This window comes from Globicephala melas, chromosome 1 (assembly GCF_963455315.2).
Source record: "Globicephala melas chromosome 1, mGloMel1.2, whole genome shotgun sequence".
NCBI lineage: Eukaryota > Metazoa > Chordata > Mammalia > Artiodactyla > Delphinidae > Globicephala > Globicephala melas.
The window spans coordinates 18,519,529-18,539,066 of NC_083314.1; the positions used below are offsets into that span (position 1 = coordinate 18,519,529).

Below are 19,538 nucleotides of genomic sequence, written 5' to 3' on the forward strand. Positions count from 1 at the left end.
ATTCTGAATTTGGTCTTAGTCCCATTTTTTTTTTTAATTTCACATGTGTATCTGTACATAAAATACTATGTATTATTTATTTTTAAACTTTCTATTCTTCTGCAACTTGCTTTTTTCATTTAGCATTGTCTTACAGTTTTAGTCATGTTAGTCTATATAGTCTAGTTCATTTATTTTCACTATTATTATATGCCATTGTACAAATAAGCCACAGTTTACCCATTTTTTTATTAATAGACATCTACTACACTTAGTTCATTTCTGTTAGTTTATATTTAGATTGTTCCTGTTGTTTTAGTGGGTTTTTTTTTCCAGTTAGCTTTTTGGTTTTGCTGTTACAGACAATGCTGCAATGATTCTTATTATGTATATCTTTTTGTGAAGATGTATAGAAGAGTATATCTCTCCAAGTAGAATAAGGTTGAAGGGCATGCATATCCCCAACTGTATTAAATAATGTCAAATTGCTCTTCAAAGTGGCTGCATCCATTTCTACTTCTGCTAACACTGTATGCGATTTACTTTTGCTTCACATTCTTGTCAGCACTTTGTATTATCAGATTTCTTAATTTTTGCCAACCTTATAGAAGCAAAATGGCATCTTGTTTTAATTTCCATGATTTCTTTATAGTGAGATTGGACAGCTTTTCAAACTTAATCTCTTTTATGTTTAGTATCTTCTCTCTGAAATTATTTGATTTGGTATCTCAAACAATTTTATTTACTTAGCACCAACTTGAGCCCAGAGTTGTACAAGGCCTTGGGAAAGACTCTAGTACTATAAACTTGGTACCAGTTCATGAGAAATAAGAATCTTATAATTCATGTACGAAGACAAATTTTGGCAAAGTGGCACACCACAGCCTATTATTTTGCAATGAATAACTGGCTATAAGTTGTCAAGTTTGGAAGTAATACTAAACAATCATTTTTTTAGGTAGAAATCATCAATATATATGAATTTAATTATGTTCAGATTTCTTTTTCTGAACTACTGTTTCATGGGAAGAACTTAAGAAATTAGCCTAAGCTGTTATACTGGTACTAGCAATAACTTTATAAAATATTTTGATGTCCCAATATGATGTCTCAGGTAAAGGAGGAGTGAAATGGTGATCCTAGAAATTAAAAAGCTGAGAGTTTAATCTATAAGATTCTGTTAGTATAGCTCCATGACTGGCGTCTCCGAGACAAAGTCTAGACAAGGTCCTCACTATCTCTTGGAGCTGAACGTCACCTGCAGGGTACAGCACAGCACCCACACTCCACATTAATAGGCCAGTAAACTGCTGTTGGAGATATAGATCGAATTTTTACAGAGTTTACGGTGAAGGTAAAGAAGGCCTTCTGCCCCTCCTCAAACCCAAATCAGAGCAAAGTACTTGAAAGGCCAAAAAAGGTTGTGTTAAAAGGCACAAACAAACGTCACCCTCTTTTTATGAGCTCAGTCTACTATGACTTTGATGACAGCCTGGAAGAGCTCTCCTGGGGGGAACAAGCTTGACCACAGCCTTTGTCAAGCTCCCCGTGGCCACAGAGTTGTTCCCCATCTGCCTCAAGATCAAGGAAGTAGTGAAGAAGTCCTGTGACACTGATGAGTCCAAGGGCAGCATGGTGAGCAGGGCTGGTAGAGAGAGGATGATAGGTGTTCGGCCCCTGGCTGTGCTGCTTTGAGAGTAAATAGAATGGGGATTGTCTAAGCCATGTCCACTTGACTGCTTCTAAATAGAACAGATTTTTCCACCATCAAAAAAAAAAGTAATAGTAGGCAGAAGGAATGGAAGAGGTAGGAAGGAACAGAGTAGTTGAGAGAAGAAATAATTAAGGCAAATATGTATTGATTAACACTAATGGAGTTTGCCTAATCCTGACCCTAAGCTTTAACTAGGAAGGACTGAACTGGAAAGTAAATACCTGTCCACAGAACTGAGGATTGTTCACTAACTTCAGTTATCTAGAACAAAGCCAAGAACCAAGGAGGAAACAATAGAGGCCTCTGAACAACTAGAACAGCTGTCACAAAGTCCAAACAGTGAAGTCCCTGCCATTTAGTCATAGAAGACCCATCTCAAGCCTTCTCTCCGCACTTAACTTCTTTAATTCAACACACAATCTTAACAAACTCTGGCCTTAATTTTCAGCTGACAGCAAAATTGAAACAGTAGTTTGAAAGGCATTAGTGAATTCAGAGCCCTCCTGCTAAATTTGGATATGCTAGGAACATCATGATGTCACAGTTTAAAAATGAGAAAGGAGGGCTTTCCTGGTGGTGCAGTGGTTGAGAATCTGCCTGCTAATGCAGGGGACACGGGTTTGAGCCCTGGTCTGGGAAGATCCCACATGCTGTGGAGCAACTGGGCCCGTGAGCCACAACTACTGAGCCTGCGCATCTGGAGCCTGTGCTCCGCAACAAGAGAGGCCCCGATAGTGAGAGGCCCGCACACTGTGATGAAGAGTGGCCCCCGCTTGCCACAACTGGAGAAAGCCCTCGCACAGAAACGAAGACCCAACACAGCCCAAAAATAAATAAATAAATAAATAAATGAATGAATAAATAAATAAATTTAAAAAGGAGAAAGGAAAAATAGGACTAAAAATTAGAATCAGGAACTAAGATAGTAGTGTGGGCCTATTTAATATGTTCACAAACTTCTGTTTTCCTTACTTGTGTCTGGACATATAATACATAAAATAATTGACTTTTTTTTTTTTTTTTTACAACAGCTCTCCATCTCAGGGTAAACTTCTTATCTTGATCTAAATGTTCAGCTTTCCTTTCCCCCTCACCTCTTTCCCCCTCTCCTAAAGAAGAGCAAGCACGGATAAGGTTGGCATCCTTGCTGGTAAAGGTCTCTTCTGGGTGAAAAGACCAAATATAATATAAGGAGTTCACTGTCTCTCCCTCTTCTGCTCCCTTTGACTCAGTGGGCTAGTGCAGAAGACTTTGACATTAGTCCAGTCTCTTTCCTCTGTACAACCAACTAGAACATTAGAGTTTAGGAAGAAGTTATGGGGAGTCATGAAGAGGAAGAAACATCATAGCCCTTTACTGAATCCACGTCCTAGTACTATTCAATTGGCCCCGATTTTCTAGATTTAGAACATTAATGACAAACCTGGCTGACAGTTCAAGTGTTTCCTTGGGAGTAAGGGTGATTGACGGGGCAGAATTCTGGCATTTCATTGTCCTGAGTCAATATACCGCTTAAAACCCCCTCACCACTTCTTCCATCGGCAGCCACTCTCCCTCTTTCCACAGCTGCTTGTCACTTTTAGCCAGCACACACTCAACTTATACACACATTCATGCCGTTGCTTGTTTTTCTAATTTTTTCTCACTCCTTGTCAAAATCTACTGAGGGATAAAATAGATAACCAACCAGGACCTACTGTAGAGCACAGGGAACTATACTCAATATCTTGTAATAACCTATAATGGAAAAGAATCTAAAAAAGAATATATGTGTATATATATATGTATGTGTGTACGTATAACTGAATCACTTTGCTGTACGCCTGAAACTAACACAACATTGTAAATCAACTATATCTCAATAAAAAAAATTTTTTTAAATGCTGAAGGAGAGGAAGCTATGGATAGAACAATGTATTCAAGACATTGAGATGTAGGAACCCGATGACTGTATATTATTATTTTAACTGGAATAAGAAAGTCCTTTCTGATGAGAAAGGGGTGGTATTTCTCTGGCTTCATCTCCAGGTAGAAGTGGAGCGGCCTTCTGTTCAGGTACGGTTTTTGTTAAGTGCCCCACTTTTCACAGGACAATTTTAACACTGTTCCCCAGCTCATCTCAGTTCTCCGTAGAACAGAAGAGCTACGTTCTAGACTCCTCCAGTCAAAGACTAAATTCACGAATTCGTACCACTCAATCAAGTAAACAAACAAAAGACAGTGTTTATAGGGGAATGCCTGAAGGATGTGTAGCTGTCCGTTCCTTTAGATTACTTATTCTCAAACATGGAGCTGCCAGTATGTTTTAATTAGTGATCAGATATGTCTCAACCAGTTTGCTCCTAAGAATAAACTACTGAACTGGCCGATAACGTCATAAAAATTAACAAGAGTAAATTCAAGATTACCCATGTGACAATTTTGTTCTCACTCTGTTGCAATTTGATGTTCTTTCTTGAGACAGAAGAGAAAGAAGGTAGAATGAAGGAGCCAGTGTGGCATACATACTCATGCTACAACTTAATGGGCCACACTTCCTGGAGGTACCTATGCCAGTTACAACGTAAGGCAGAAGCCCTCTTCCACGGGGCAGTAAGGACTGGTAATAGAAAAAGTAGGTTAAAGTGAGGAATTATTAAAAATTATATAAGCATTTAACATTTAAAATGAGTACATAAATATACGTTCATCAACCAATCCTTTCATTTAGGTGCAAAGCTTTATTTATTTTCTCCTTTAAGCTTGGGTCTACTGATTGGCTTTGTTTATCTCGCACAAGTCATACCCGTAAACCGTGTTTGCTGCTATTTCTAATTGGTTTCTTATTTTAATTAATGGAGAATTTGAAGACTCCCGGGAAGTGATCTGAGAGCAGAATCCTAGATTTTCTTTTAATCTTTTACAGTCTTCTTGCCCACACCTAACAGGACAGCAGTCTCTTGAACAGCTCTTATCTAGTATTTAGAAAGTATTCAATTTGGTTTGTTTTGTTAAACAGCATACTTGTCCTTCATTGGTTTATGTAAATTGAATCTTGTTGGACAGACCTTAAGGCAACCCCAGTGATCCCTGCCTTCTGGTGTTCACACCTTTGTATGATCACTTCCCTTTGAGTGTGAGCAGGATCTGTGCCTGGTTTCTAACCAGTAGAATTAGGAAAAGGTGATGAGAGTTCACTCTCACGATCACATTATGTTATATAAGACTGTCCTGCTAGCCGACTTTCTCTAGAGATTATCCTTGCTGGCTCGATAAAGTAAACTGCTGTGTTGGAGAAGCTTACTTGGCAAGACCTGTGAGCAGTCTCTAAGAGGTCAGGGCAGCCTCCAGGAGAGCCAGCAAGAAACCAGGGTCCTCAGCCCTAGGGCTGTAAGGAAATGAATTCTGCCCACAGCCTGGGTCAGCTTGGAAGTAGGTTCTTCCCCGGTCGAGCCTCTAGGTGAGAGTGCAGCCTGGACAGCACCTTGATGGCAGCCTTGTGAGACCCCCCAGCAGAGGACCCAGTTAAGCCGTGACCACAGTGCACAGTGAATACTGACACACAGAAACAGTGAGATAATAAATGTGTGTTGTTAGAAGTTGCTGGGGTGTGGTAATTTGTTACTTAGCAATAGAAAACTAATACATTAGTTGAATGATCTATTTGCAGTAACAACTGCAACTGACAAGACATGTCTGAAATCTAAATAACCTTTGGTAAGCATGCTGCTTAACCGCGGAAGTGTAGGGGCACAGGAAGCACCTCGAACAGTGAGCATCGAGAGTGCACAAGTGTGCTCAGCAGGTTTTGCAGAGGCAATGCCGAGTGACAGTTGGTTTCATGGAGGCCAGTTACAAAGGCTTCTGTACTGTAGTGCTTGTGAATTGTGACTGTATAGTCACATCTAACAACTTAATAAATAAAATTTTAATAAGAAAGTAACACTCAATGAAGAAAACAGAGGTAGTTCATTTACATGTAAGTATAGGAGAACAAGATTGTCATTGGGGACTTTTCTATTAGAAATACATAATACTACTACTTAGCCATAAAAAGGAATGAAATAACGCCATTTGCAGCAACGTGGATGGACCTAGAGATTATCATACTTAAGTGAAGTAAGTCAGAAAGAGAAAGACAAATGCCATATGATATCACCTATACGTGGAATCTAAAAATACGGCACAAGGGAACTTATCTACGAAACAGAAACCGACTCACAGACATAGAGAACAGAATATGGATGCCAAGGGGGATGGCAGGTGTGGGGAGGGATGGAGTGGGAGTTTAGGATCAGCAGATGCAAATTATTATTTATAGAATGGATAAACAAAAAGGTCCTAGTGTATAGCACAGGGAACTATATTCAACATCCTGTGATAGACCATAATGGAAAAGAATATGAAAAATAATGTGTGTATATGTATAACTATCACTTTGCTGTACAGCAGAAATTAACACAGCATTGTAAATCAGCTATACTTTAATAAATTTTTTAAAAAGAAATACATAATAGTGATAATACTAATGAATGCAAACGAAACTTACAATAATGTTACTTGTATTAATAATAGGTCCAATAACTTTAAAATCTATATAGGACAGCAAAACCAAAATAGGGACTATCTGTATTTGTTTTTTATAATACATTCTTGGGGTGCAGGGTGGAGATTCAGGAAAAAAAGTCAATATTTTTAAACAATAAAGTTTAACATTTAAAAAAATTACTTTAGTTACAAATAGGTATATTTCTTATAAAATGATATTTTAAATGTTTAAATGGACTTTTATTACTCAGTGCTTATAAAATGGGTTTATGAAAGCCATGGAAAAATAGGAGGCAGGCATAATATTTGACTTGTTTTTCTGGAGAAAAAAATTCTGCTTATAGTAGAACCTAGGATCATCAGATTTGTGAGTTATGATTTTATAGTTATATATAAGTTTTATGTGCTCATATTATGTGTGAATTTTATCTGCTAATGTGCCATAATAAGAAAAAAAAAAGTTGAAACCAGAAGTACAGATTCTCTGAAAGTCTAAACTACAGAGTCTACCTCTGCTGTCAGCCCAAGGAATCCGTGGGCAGAGGTCAGCTGATGAGGTGCCCCCTTACTTCCTCTTTGGTTTTCTCAGGGAAGTGAGGGCCTTATTTTTAGGGAGGATGTCAGGTAAGCAGAGTGAGGAGACCCAGGTGGTGTCAGAAACCAAGATAAAAACCCTGAGTGCATTCTGAGGGGACTACCCACCAGGAATACAGGAAGACCCCACAGAGCTCTGCCCCTGCTGCCAATCGTGAGAAACGTCGGATATTGGTGGCATCCCCTCTGTCTTGGTATAGGAGGTCCCCTCAATCCTCCCTCTGAATATTCACAGGAGTAAGATTCCACACTCCCCTCTGCTGACCTGAGGCCACCCAGCTCACACCAAGGCCCTTACCCCTCTGAGACCCCTGAGGAGGAAGTGAGGGTATGTGACTTCCAGCTCCCTCTGCCCAGGGCCTCCAGGGCTGCTCATGGGAAGGACATATTCTCTGACGTCGCTAACTAGAATCTACATGGTATTTGATGAGTATTCCATGCTTACTGCTGTCCACTGGCATCTGGTATTGTTGAGGTTTGGAAAGAGTTTGGAAAACGAATAACTGATTTAGAAATAGTCAAATGATCTGAACAGAGGTCTCATCAGAGAAAGTATATAGACGGCAGATAAGCATATAAAAAGGTGATCAACACCATACATTATTAGGAGTTGCAAATTACAACAACAGATAGGGGCTTCCCTGGTGGCGCAGTGGTTGAGAGTCTGCCTGCTAATGCGGGGGACACGGGTTCGAGCCCTGATCTGGGAAGATCCCACATGCTGTGGAGCAACTGGGCCCGTGAGCCACAACTACTGAGCCTGCGCGTCTGGAGCCTGTGCTCCGCAACAAGAGAGGCTGCGATAGTGAGAGGCCCGCGCACCGTGATGAAGAGCGGCCCCCGCTTGCCACAACTAGAGAAAGCCCTCGCACAGAAACGAAGACCCAACACAGCCAAAAATAAATAAATTAAAAAAAAAAAACAAAAACAGATACCACTACACACCTGTTAGAATGGTGAAAATCCAAAACACTGACAACACCAAGTGCTGACAAGGATGTTGAACAACAGGAACTCTCATTGCTGGTGGGAATACAAAATGGTACAGCCACTTTGGAAGGTAGTTTGGTGGTTTCTTATAAAACTAAACATACTCTACTATACCATCCAGCAATCATGCTCCTTGGTATTTACCCAAGTGAATTGAAAACTTATGTCCACACAGAAACTTACACATGGTCTGTACAGCTTTATTCATAATTGCTTATAGTCTGATCAACCAATAGAGGTGATTAAAGAGTCAGGCCCCCCAAACCCCAAGGAAGGTTTTTTTTGGATAAAAATCATGTGAATGATCATTTAGTTTCATTCCCACAGTGTTTTTCTTTTATTCCTAGTAATGAGTATTCAAATAAATGTTTGTTTTACTGTATATGGTATATTCACATACACACACAAACACACACACACACAGAACCATTTGAGTTCATTAGTTAAAATTGTCCTGGGAACCAAGTCTCAGCAAAATTAGAGTTGGGACTGTGAAGTAAATCTCTTATTTGACCAGAATCCTGTAGTGTCTTATAAGCAGATAAATGTTTTCAAATAGATGTTTTGATTGGTTCTCTGCTTGAGTGTTCTTTTTTAACAAAATTGTTTGGTTGTTTTAACAGTTGTTTCGGGAAGTACGAATAATGAAGATATTGAATCACCCTAACATAGGTATGAAATTTATGTATACAATTAACGATAAAGTATTTTCCTTAATTTGAGGCTATTTGAAAGGATGCAATTTTAAGGATGTTTTATATAAAATGAGGAAAAGTGATAACCTCAGAAAGTGATACTTTGGGTAAAAATAGATTATAAAGAAGTTAACTGAAGGCTACAAATTGTAGTTTTCTACTACCTTGCTGTCTTCTGCTTGTCACTAAAATAATATATATGACTTGGAGTTAAAGCATATAAATGATTTTTGTATCTCCTTACTAAATCTCTCTAAATAGAGATTGCATGCCATTTAGGTATTTATAAAAAATAATTCCAGATATTTTGATAATAGGCACTTGGGCTTGATCATAGTTATAAGCAAAATAACTAGTTTGAATTTTAGAGAAAATAGAGTTGATTTCAGTTTTAGTGAATTTACTTCCATAAGTTCTGTTTTTCCCCCATATTTACAAATAAGTTTATTGATTACATGTATTATACAAAATCATTGGATTGTAAGAAGTAAAAAGTAATTCTTCTTTTAATCTGTTTATTTTTGAATCGTGTTTCTTGCACATTAAAAAATCTTATGTTTATTAGAGACACTCATGCAGTTACTTGTGGTGTATAATTTCAACTATTTGTCGATACATAAGTCTCATAATTTAGTATTTTTTTAACCAGAAACTTAAAATATCACATAATTATAAAATTTTTTGTTTCTGTACCAAAGATTATTTAACATTTTTTGATAGGCTCATTATAATAATAGTGTCTTTTTAAGCTTTAATTAAAATTTTATTACTTTGATTTTAAGATTTTCTTTTTTTATTACCTTATTCTAATTAGAAAAGGAATGATTTTTTTAATCCCAGAAATTTAACTCTCTTTTGACCCAGCAGTTGGTTCCAAATCACTTCACAGTAAATAGTTTTCTTCCATAGTCGTAATAACCCTTGAGAAAATTTTAAACTGTAATTAATAATTTTTAGTAAATACTCAAATTTTCCTTTAGTTTAGTGATACCTTAAAGTTTCTTAAAGCATATTCAATATGTGCTCACAACCACAGAGTTATATCTCTAATTTCTTTTTCAGTAAAATTGTTTGAAGTTATTGAAACAGAGAAGACCCTCTATTTAGTCATGGAATACGCGAGTGGAGGTAAGGATGGAAGGGAATGAAAAGTTATCCTTGATGAGACATATAGAATTATTAATACCAGTCATTAACATTCATGTCTTTTTTGATGTTAATGAATCTGTAGTTTCGTAAAATGCCTTTAAATGGTATCTTAAGGAAAATTCAGTGTTTAGTTTCAAGACCTATTGATCCTACATTTAAAAGTAGGATTTTGGCTTATTTAAAAATTACTTAGGGACATTTTTCAAAACTCTAAATTTGCATTGTTATCTATGAATATTTCAATTCTTATCTAAATAATATAATATATAATAATATTAGTAGTAGTAGAAGCTCTTGGCTATTAACAGGAAATCTCAAATTCAGAATGTATTTAATAAAGTTTAGAGTAAAAGCATGTTCTAGGTCACATGTTTATTTCACTGATTGTTCATATATGACAGATTCTCCATATACATACATTTTCAAGAAATCCATAAAATGTTTCAATTTAAACAAGTATTTATATATTTTATAAGTTAGGAGACTGAGTTGATAGGGAAATAGTAAGATACATTTCTAGTAGAATATAATATTGGGCTGGCCAAAATTTCGTTCAGGTTCTTCGGGAAGATGTTATGAAAATCCCGAATGAACTTTTTGGCCAACACAATATATATTCTGACTATATAGTGTTCAAAATAGGAATGATTTTTAAACACTGATATATAATAGAAAATCATTTTCATATACTTTCCCTCAAATGAGAGATATATTGGCTCAGATTCACTGTTCTTTTAGGCATAAAACTTAACTTTCTCAGAAACAGGTTTAAAATTTATGGAATTAAATCATTTAATAAGTAAAATGAGGATACTTGAAGGTTTTAAGGGCTCAGAGAATTTAAGCAATTGAAGAAGAGAGAGGACAGCAGAAATTATTTAAACCACTTTGGCTAATCACCTTTTTTCGCTAATCGATTGAAAAACTTAGTGTTGAATTTAGTTTTGAGTTCTTTTAGCTAATAACGTGTATAGATTTTTGTGATGATTCAGATTTTCTGTAACGAGAATAAAGATGATTTATTTTAATCTATAGCATCTAGGCTATGTATTTTTATACCCTCTCTTAGATTTCTAAAAAATTTTACTACAAATATTAAACGGATTTTAATTGCTTTTTCAGTTTTTTATGTAGATTGAAAGTTTTAAAAGGTTTAGTTTTTTGCATAGCTTTTTTTCATCATGAAGATATTTCATTGTAGGTTTTTTACTTAACCTGGAAACCTACATCATTCATGTTTTTTATTATTATAGGATTTTAAGAAATATTAATACAGCCATGCAAATTTGCATAAAATGTTAATCTATAATAAAATTAATGAACCTACAAATACCACATAATGAAACTTTCTCTACTTTTCTATCCTGTAGTTAGATCTATGTATCAATTCATCATTGTTGAAACCCTGAGTGTTTATCCAGTTAGACTTTTTTTTTTTTTAGCGATCTAAAGTCTAGAGAGTGGGGCTAAACATGTTTTGATATGAGAAATTACAGACAGCTAAAGATCTGTGGGCATTGTTCTATTTTTATGAAGGTCTGCCACAAGGCTGTGTTAATGTGCACACTGCTTTAACGATTAATGGTAAGTGCAGTCAACTCTTTATTGGTGCTGATGAAGGGGAGCAATGGCTGGAGTAATAGACAGCGCGTAGGGTCCTCACTGCTCTCCTTCAGTAGCACTGGGAGGGGCAGAAGGGTGTAGTGTAGTGTAGAGAGGTGTGTACTGGAGCTCAGCCAGTGGCCCCTTATTCAGTTCTGATTCCTAGGGATAGGTGTTCTTTGAGTCTTGCCAGTCAGTGATCCTGTAACAAACCATCTTGGTTCTGTAGCAGTAAATCTAGAATCATCCTCTTGCCTTTTTAATCTATAAATGGCAAGGTGACTCTAGAGAATAAAACACTTAATATTTTTCCTCTGAAATTTCTAGATATTTTAGGATTGAATCTGACATGCACACGAGAATCCTAGCATGAACAAGGGTTGAGTCAGACAACTGCCTCTTTGCCAGAAGTACATCTATTGATTCTGGTTCACTAATGGGGCAAAAGATCTTCAGTGATTAGAAGGGCAGGGAACTCCTTTATGATTTTGAACCATGTTTCGTTCAAAGGAGCCTATTAAAAGTAGGCGTCAGGACTACTTTGGAATAGTGTGTTTATACCTTCTTTTGCTCATGCAGACATTTATTAAATGTTTACTGTGTACTGAGTGGTATTCTAGGTGCTAGGAACACATGGGTGAGCAAAGACAAGGTCCCTTCCCTCAAAAAGATTACAAAAGATTACGTTCTAGTTGGGGAAGCAAATCATAAACAAATAATATATAATCAGTAAAGGACTGAATCACGTAAACATCCAGGGGATGTGAGCGTTCCAGGCAGAACTTAAGAGTAGTCCAAATTTTTGAACTCCTGCCATATATCTTTCCCCGCCTAAACTCACATATCTAGAATTAACTGCTATGATGGGTCAACTAGAGCATCTGTTCATTTCTCTGTTTTCATCATCCCATTTAATCATTTAAGTATGCTTGATACAATATGCTAACGTTGTAGATTTATTAGTTTCATCTGACACACATCATTACATATTTGATTTTTAATATTTTACTTATGTCCTAGGATTGATATTGCATATATGTATATGTAATATATCTGTATACCTAGATACAAATATATAATTTATTGAGTGCTTACTATATGCCAGTCTCACTGTGCTAATAAGCACGTGCATTATTTCATTTAATCCTCACAACACCCATGTGAAATAGGTAATAGGGAGAAACAGGCTCTAAACGAAGTTAAGAAATCTTCCTAATGTCTCCCAATAGCTACTTAGGGCTAAATAAGGATTCATACTAAAATTGGTCTGATTCTAAAACCTGAGTTTTTAAGCACTTTGCTGTACCTTACAAGAGCTCTTTAAGCCACTTTATGAGTTTTTAATATACATGTATATATCTATGTGGTACAAATTATAAGGATATAAAAATTTTATCCCTTACACTGAGATATTTTATTTTTGATAATGTAACTAAACGTTAGTTGGTTTATTATTATTATTGATTGGAGAAAAATGAAAAAAACATACAGACGTGTAAAGTAAAAGATCTATTGGAACATTTTTACGGTTTCTAGTATCTTTAAATTATTTCAACAAATATGTATTGTCTATCCACTTTGTGTTCTGTCATGCGGATGGGGATACAGGTAAAGTATGGGTATGATGACAGCATTCAAGGAGTTTGCAGCTCATCTGGGGTAATAGGAGATGCACACAAGGATGATTTCATTCTGTATAATAAGTAGTTAAATACCAATGCAGATGAAATGAGAACGGTGAGAATGAGTGTAATCAGTGTAGGAAGGAAAAGAAAGAAATCAGTGTGGATGGAGGTAGAGAGATGGAATTTGACCAAGTCTCTATGACTAGTGGACTTCAAGAGAGTGAGCCAACATAATATGACTTCTGTTATTTTATTTGAAATGTAGGCCCCAAATACAAAGCCAAATGTAATTTTTGATTGCCCATGCTGTGGCTTCCCTTTATTAGAATGGATAATAAAGAGTTGACTGTATTTTTACATAATACTTGAAAGCAGAAAGTAAGTTTTCTTATGTTTTTTATGACTTTTTATTAAAAGAGTTTTGTTGAATCATAAGCCGCTACCCATATTCAATTTTACATGTATTTTTTTCCTTTTTTCCTATTCATGTAATAGTTGTGATTTATGTAGAACTATCAGAAAAGTGTGGGCCAAAAGCTTCTTTAACAACAAGGCAAAAACTTGACATTGCATATATTGTTAACTGAAAAATCTATGTATATTTTACTGCCTGCTTTACCTTTCTGATTCAGGTGAAGTATTTGATTACTTAGTTGCCCATGGAAGAATGAAAGAAAAAGAGGCCCGTGCAAAATTTAGGCAGGTATGGAAAGTAGTTTTCAACTTTGTTTTGCTGATATTTTTAGTGATGTACAATGGACAGTATCACAGACTGGAATTCAGAGTACATGGTACTTTCAAAAGAAAAATTCCTGCTTTCTTACACTTTTTAAGAATGGAAAACTGAAAAAGAAATTTGTTCTTCCTGAATTTAAATTTAAAATAGTTGCCATTGGTTATTTCTAGTTCATCATAAATAGTAAAATGTTTATAGGTGAGATTCTTATTAATAACTCTTTGAGAGTCTTGGAAATACAGACTAGAGTGAGATAGAAAGTAAATACTTAAACCTTTATCCAGTAATTATTATCAAGTATTATTAGTTTTATTTGTACAGTATAAATGTGTACTGTTTAAAGAGGTTTTTGTATTTTTTAAATAATTAAAGATGTCTTAGTTTTGGAACTCATATTTTGTAGACTTAAAGACTATGATCAATTTTATTTAGTCAAGTAGGGAAGGAACCTTGCCAGTGTGAAGAATATGGTAAGATAATTGATATTTCCAGGTCAACTTGAATATGATTTGTTACAGAAATGATAAAATAAGAAAAAGCAATTTAAGTTCATCTAAGATTTTGTTTTTAATGTTTAGGAATGAAGTATTTAAGATTATCATACTTTATAAATTACTGTAGAAATGATAATTAATAAATTGTAAATTGTCCACAAAATTTACTGAAGTAAAGTTTCAACAGACAACTTACTATATCCCAAACTTTACCTAAGTGAATTTAAAATATTTGTTCAAAAATAGTTCAGGGCTTCCCTGGTGGTGCAGTGGTTGAGAGTCCGCCTGCCGATGCAGGGGACGCAGGTTCGTGCCCCGGTCCGGGAAGATCCCACATGCCGCGGAGTGGCTGGGCCAGTGAGCCATGGCCACTGAGCGTGAGCATCCGGAGCCTGTGCTCCGCAACGGGAGAGGCCACAACAGTGAGAGGCCCGTGTACCGCAAAAAAAAAAAAAAAAAGTTCAGTATCTCTTCTGTAAACATTATTCTACAGTTAAAGGGATCCTGTAATCAATAAGGTTAGGAAACACAGACTACTGATGTGAAATCTTCCTCTGTGAGATTTGACATATATGTTAACGTATAAACAATTGGAGAAGTCCTGAAGAAGATGGGAGGAAAAAAACCTGTTCAACTTTTTTTTTTTTGACGTAGCATTCTGCATATCAATCGTGGAGTGAGTTTATTTTGTGAAACCTCTATTATTAATATGTCACAGAATCACTATTTGGAACAATATACATGAATACTTTAGACCAAAGATAAACATAGCCCTTATATTTAGGATAGATTCCTAGGAGCATTTGACTTAAAATAGCTGAATCTAAAGACAACTGGTAATGAGGAAGCAGCATTGAGAAACTGAATGGTATTCAGCTACATATTGTTAAATTCTTTTCTACTGTGGAATGGAAGTCCATGCTTACTTAAGTGAAGAGCTACAATCATCACTTTAAATATCATCGTTCTTTCCATCTCAGTCACGCTAGTTTTAGTAGCCTATTAGGAAGAAAATTCCAATTGACATGAAATAGTTCCATTGGGATTTTAATATATATTTCAAGGACTGTCACTACTCACTCTTATTGTTTTTAGTCAGTTGGTTTTATTTATTTATTAAAAACATACTGTGGTCAGAAATTGTACTAGGGTACTATATGGAATTAGAGAAGGTGCTGTTTTAAAGAGCTTACTCATCTCTACTGATGGGTGGGAGCAGGATAGCAGGCTGGGACACAGATATTTTTCATAAAGATCCAAATAATTACTGATTGGCTCTTTTTTAAAATAAAGTCTGGATTACTTTGAAATCAAATCAGAGATTGAGTGTTAAATGAATGCTATTTAAAATGTAAAACAGTGGCAATTTTAAAAATAATTATCTATTTATTATAAATATTAAACATATTAACTATCTGTATGTGTTCCCCCCAAATTAAATAGGTAACCAACTCACAGTTTTAAAAACTAGGGACACACACACAATTTTATAGTTATTTGGCAAAAAGTTATATTTGTTTTTCAGTTTATTTTTGCTAAGTTCATTTTTCTTTATAGGTGTAATTAAAACTCGAATAAATGTGTATTTACTTTTATTTTTATTTGCTCTGTATTTCATAAAATTACTTTGAAAACATTACCAGTGAAAGGGAATGTACTGTATTAGTAAGGATATGTCCTTGACCCTACCATTAAATATAGCAGAGACACTAGGACAGTTCAAGACCAATTTAGCAGTCATTGCCCATACAATGCCGCTGCCTTCCTTAAGATTTGAGGGCCTGCAAGAGAAATCATAATATTGACTCAACCCTTCCAGTATCAAGGCTACTACTTAAAGCTTGGGAATTCCTGACCCACGTATAAATAATTGCAAAGCATCCTCCCCCCACAGTTGCACCTCATGGCAAAACATTGACATGTCTGGTCTTAGGGTCAGTGCAGGACTGATGGTCAATCATGTTTTCAAGATCCATAACAAAAGGATTGTAGGGAAGTTTCTGCATCCTATTTGTGGAGGTGCAGAATGTTTTGAGATGGGAGGGTCTGGCCATAGAATAATGCAGTAAAACTTGGGCTTGTGCATGGGGGTTCTTGCAGCGAGCGAGTCAGAAGCCAGAGCTGCTTTTATGGCAGAAATTGTACCCTGCTAGATAAGTGTGATGATATTATAAATTATCTTTCCCTTCTTAAGTCTTTAAGGCTCAGGAGATTTTTATTCCAGAAGTGCCTATAGAACTGCTTTCACAGAAACTATCTTGTCTAATGTGAAATGCATGTTTGGTAACCAAATCATTATCTGTAGCATGCCTTCTTCACAGTATCAAGAGAAGGGGACTTGAAAAAGATAATATCATTATCAGCAAAGTTCTGTCATCTATGATGCAAAAATAGCGTTATAGTATGAACATCCTATAGCCTATATAGTATGTTCAATAAGATGTATTAATATTTACATATAAATGTATGTCTCTTAATTGGTAAAAATTGGATATTAGAATTTTGAAGCATATTGCTTAAGAAAACTAATACTACATGTATTCATTGTAGGATTCTGCTGTATTTGGAGGACTCACACCTCAAATTGATTATAATCATTCACAATTGTTTTGCTCAAACACAGTCATGGTTCTGTAGTACCTGCTTAGTTTGGAATTCAGAGACTTTTACCAACTTGTCTATCAGGATTTAACTCCCAGTATTACCATTTTCCCACCTACTTTTCAAATACATTGTGTTGCCTCAACATCAGTGCAGGGCTTCCCTGGTGGCTCAGTGGTTGAGAATCCGCCTGCCAATGCAGGGAACACAGGTTCGAGCCCTGGTCCGGGAAGATCCCACATGCCGTGGAGCAATTAAACCTGTGTTCCACAACTACTGAGCCCATATGCCACAACTACTGAAGCCTGCACGCCTAGAGCCCGTGCTCCGCAACAAGAGAAGCCACCGCAATGAGAAGCCTGCGCACCGCAACGAAGAGTAGCCCCCATGCTCGCCACAACCAGAGAAAGCCCACATGCAGCAATGAAGACCCAATGCAGCCAAAAATTAAAAAAAAAAATCAGTGCATTTTACCACCTTACCTCCTACGTCCCCATCCCCAAACATCCACATTTTAAAATTTTACTATCCTTCATGGAGGGCTTAGATCAATTATCACCTAGTAACTGAGATTATTCTTTATCTTTTATGATTCCCTCACTTCTTTGTACCTCTGCTTCTATGATTCTACTTTGTAGTATGTATAGTTACTCATAAACATGTTTCTTCCTCCTAATCAGACTGTAAGCTCCTGAAAGGCAGCGTGCATGTAGGGTGCATGAACACATTTTTGTATTCCCCTAGCAACCAGCACATTTTCTTGCACATAGCAGGCACTCAATAAACTGACTGTTGAATCAAAATGAATTTAATTGAATTACATCTTACTCACTGTGTGTTGATTTTGTTTTGAATTCATGTCTTCGCTGTCTTTGAACCATTATAATATACATTAAAATAATTTTATAATATTGAAATATCAGTTTCACTTGTACTACTTTGAAGTTTTTTTTTCTAACCAGTATCCTATTAGCATGGTCATACTTCACATCACCTTTACACTTTCAAAAATTTCATTTCTGGGGCTTCCCTGGTGGCGCAGCGGTTGAGAGTCCACCTGCCGATGCAGGGGACGCAGATTCGTGCCCCGGTCCCGGAAGATCCCACATGCCGCGGAGCGGCTAGGCCCGTGAGCCATGGCCGCTGAGCCTGCACGTCCGGAGCCTGTGCTCCGCAGCCGGAGAGGCCACAGCGGTGAGAGGCCCATGTACCGCAAAAAAAAAAAAAAAAAAAAAAAAAATTCATTTCTGTTCCCATTTGTTAATGCCTAACCAATATTCAACATTCAAACTGTGTTTACGTTTAACTGAATCCACAGAATTGAATGTTCTGCTGTGCATTAAAATGGCCCTCCTATACATCAGATATACTTACATGTACAAAGTAACTCTTAGTTCATTGCTATCAGATTGTTTCCTTTTCTGTATTTTATGTAATAAAGCGTATAACTATCATAGAATTGCTTATAACCTATTTCTCATTGGTATCCTCGGCCCTTAAACCATTGGGTGCTTTCCTGTTTAGCACTTATCCCCAAAGAGCCCTATGTAATGGTTAAAAATTAAGATGGTGTACAAAATCTAGTTACAAGGGTAGAACGCTTTGCCCAGCTGAATTAGTGGCAAGTTTAAGATTAGATTTCATTTTTACCTCTTTTCTTTTGATAATTAGGTTTCCTTTAAAGGCTCAAAAATGTTTCCTTTGCTTTATACTATATGAAGAGACAAAAACAAGGTATTGCTAAACCCTGTTGATAAATTCTTAGTCAGTTGACCTCCCTGAAGAAACATGCCTTGAACACATTTAATATAATTCCTAAAATACAGTTTTGCATTTTGAACTTGAGCCAGCTATCTTGGAATGCTGATTCATGTGTGCCAGAATTCTTATTTCAACAGTGGGATAAACCATTTGACCAAAACTACAAAGTGTATACATTGTATCATGTGAACAGAAATATAACAACCCATAAAAAAGTCTTCATGGACTCTGACAAATATTTTAGTGTATTTTAGCAAGAGAATACTACTTTTGCACGTTGTCCACATTTAAAAGTGAAAATTTCATAACTTTAATACGTATGGTTTTCTGAAATAAAGGAACAGTGAAATTGCTAAACGTAACTTTAAAATCCAAGTTAGTAATTTCTCTAAATTGGAATGATAATTGGGGAAAAATTGAGATGTTTTTACCATAATAATTTTGAATCTTTTATCCAAATATTTATTTCAGATTGTATCTGCTGTACAGTATTGTCATCAAAAGTGCATTGTTCACCGTGATCTTAAGGTAAGTGATTGGTTTTATTACAAAAATTTCTTAATTATTAACAGATATGTGATACTACTAGAGATGTCTTTTTGATTGCCTAATTGTGCCAGGCACTGTATAAGGAAATTAGTTTTTATTTAATTCTCACAGGAACTTTTTATAAAAGGTAGTATTTTCTTTCTTTTTTTTTAAATTGAAGTATAGTTGGTTTACAGTATGTTAGTTGCAGGTATACAGTGAAGTGTTTCAGTTATATATATATATTTCAGGTTATTTTCCATTATAGGTTATTACAAGGTATTGAATATAGTTCCCTGTGCCATACAGTAAATCCTTGTTGCTTATCTATTTTATGTAAAGTAGTATGTATCTATTAATCCCATACTCCTAATTTATTCCTCCCCTGCTTCCTTTCCCCTTTGGTAACCATAAGTTTGTTTTCTATGTCTGTGAGTCTGTTTCTGTTTTGTATATAGATTCATTTGTATTATTTTTTAGATTGCACGTATAAATGATATTATGTAATATTTCTCTTTTTCTTTCTGACTTCACTTAGTATGA

At 35.9% G+C, this 19,538-nt stretch overlaps 1 protein-coding gene across 6 annotated transcripts in view; it reads left to right on the plus strand.

The window, feature by feature from the left end:
* The window catches only part of MARK1 (microtubule affinity regulating kinase 1), a 141,325-nt gene that overhangs the window by 83,007 nt on the left and 38,780 nt on the right, over positions 1-19,538 (plus strand). For 5 of the 6 annotated variants that reach the window (XM_060298766.1, XM_060298814.1, XM_030868341.2 and 2 more), the window contains exons 4-7: positions 8,428-8,476; positions 9,562-9,627; positions 13,508-13,578; positions 18,939-18,995. In XM_060298766.1, the coding sequence (XP_060154749.1) occupies positions 8,428-8,476; positions 9,562-9,627; positions 13,508-13,578; positions 18,939-18,995 (243 nt within the window). The remainder of the gene's footprint in view (positions 1-8,427; positions 8,477-9,561; positions 9,628-13,507; positions 13,579-18,938; positions 18,996-19,538) is intronic. The other variant, XM_060298935.1, reaches the window with a different exon arrangement.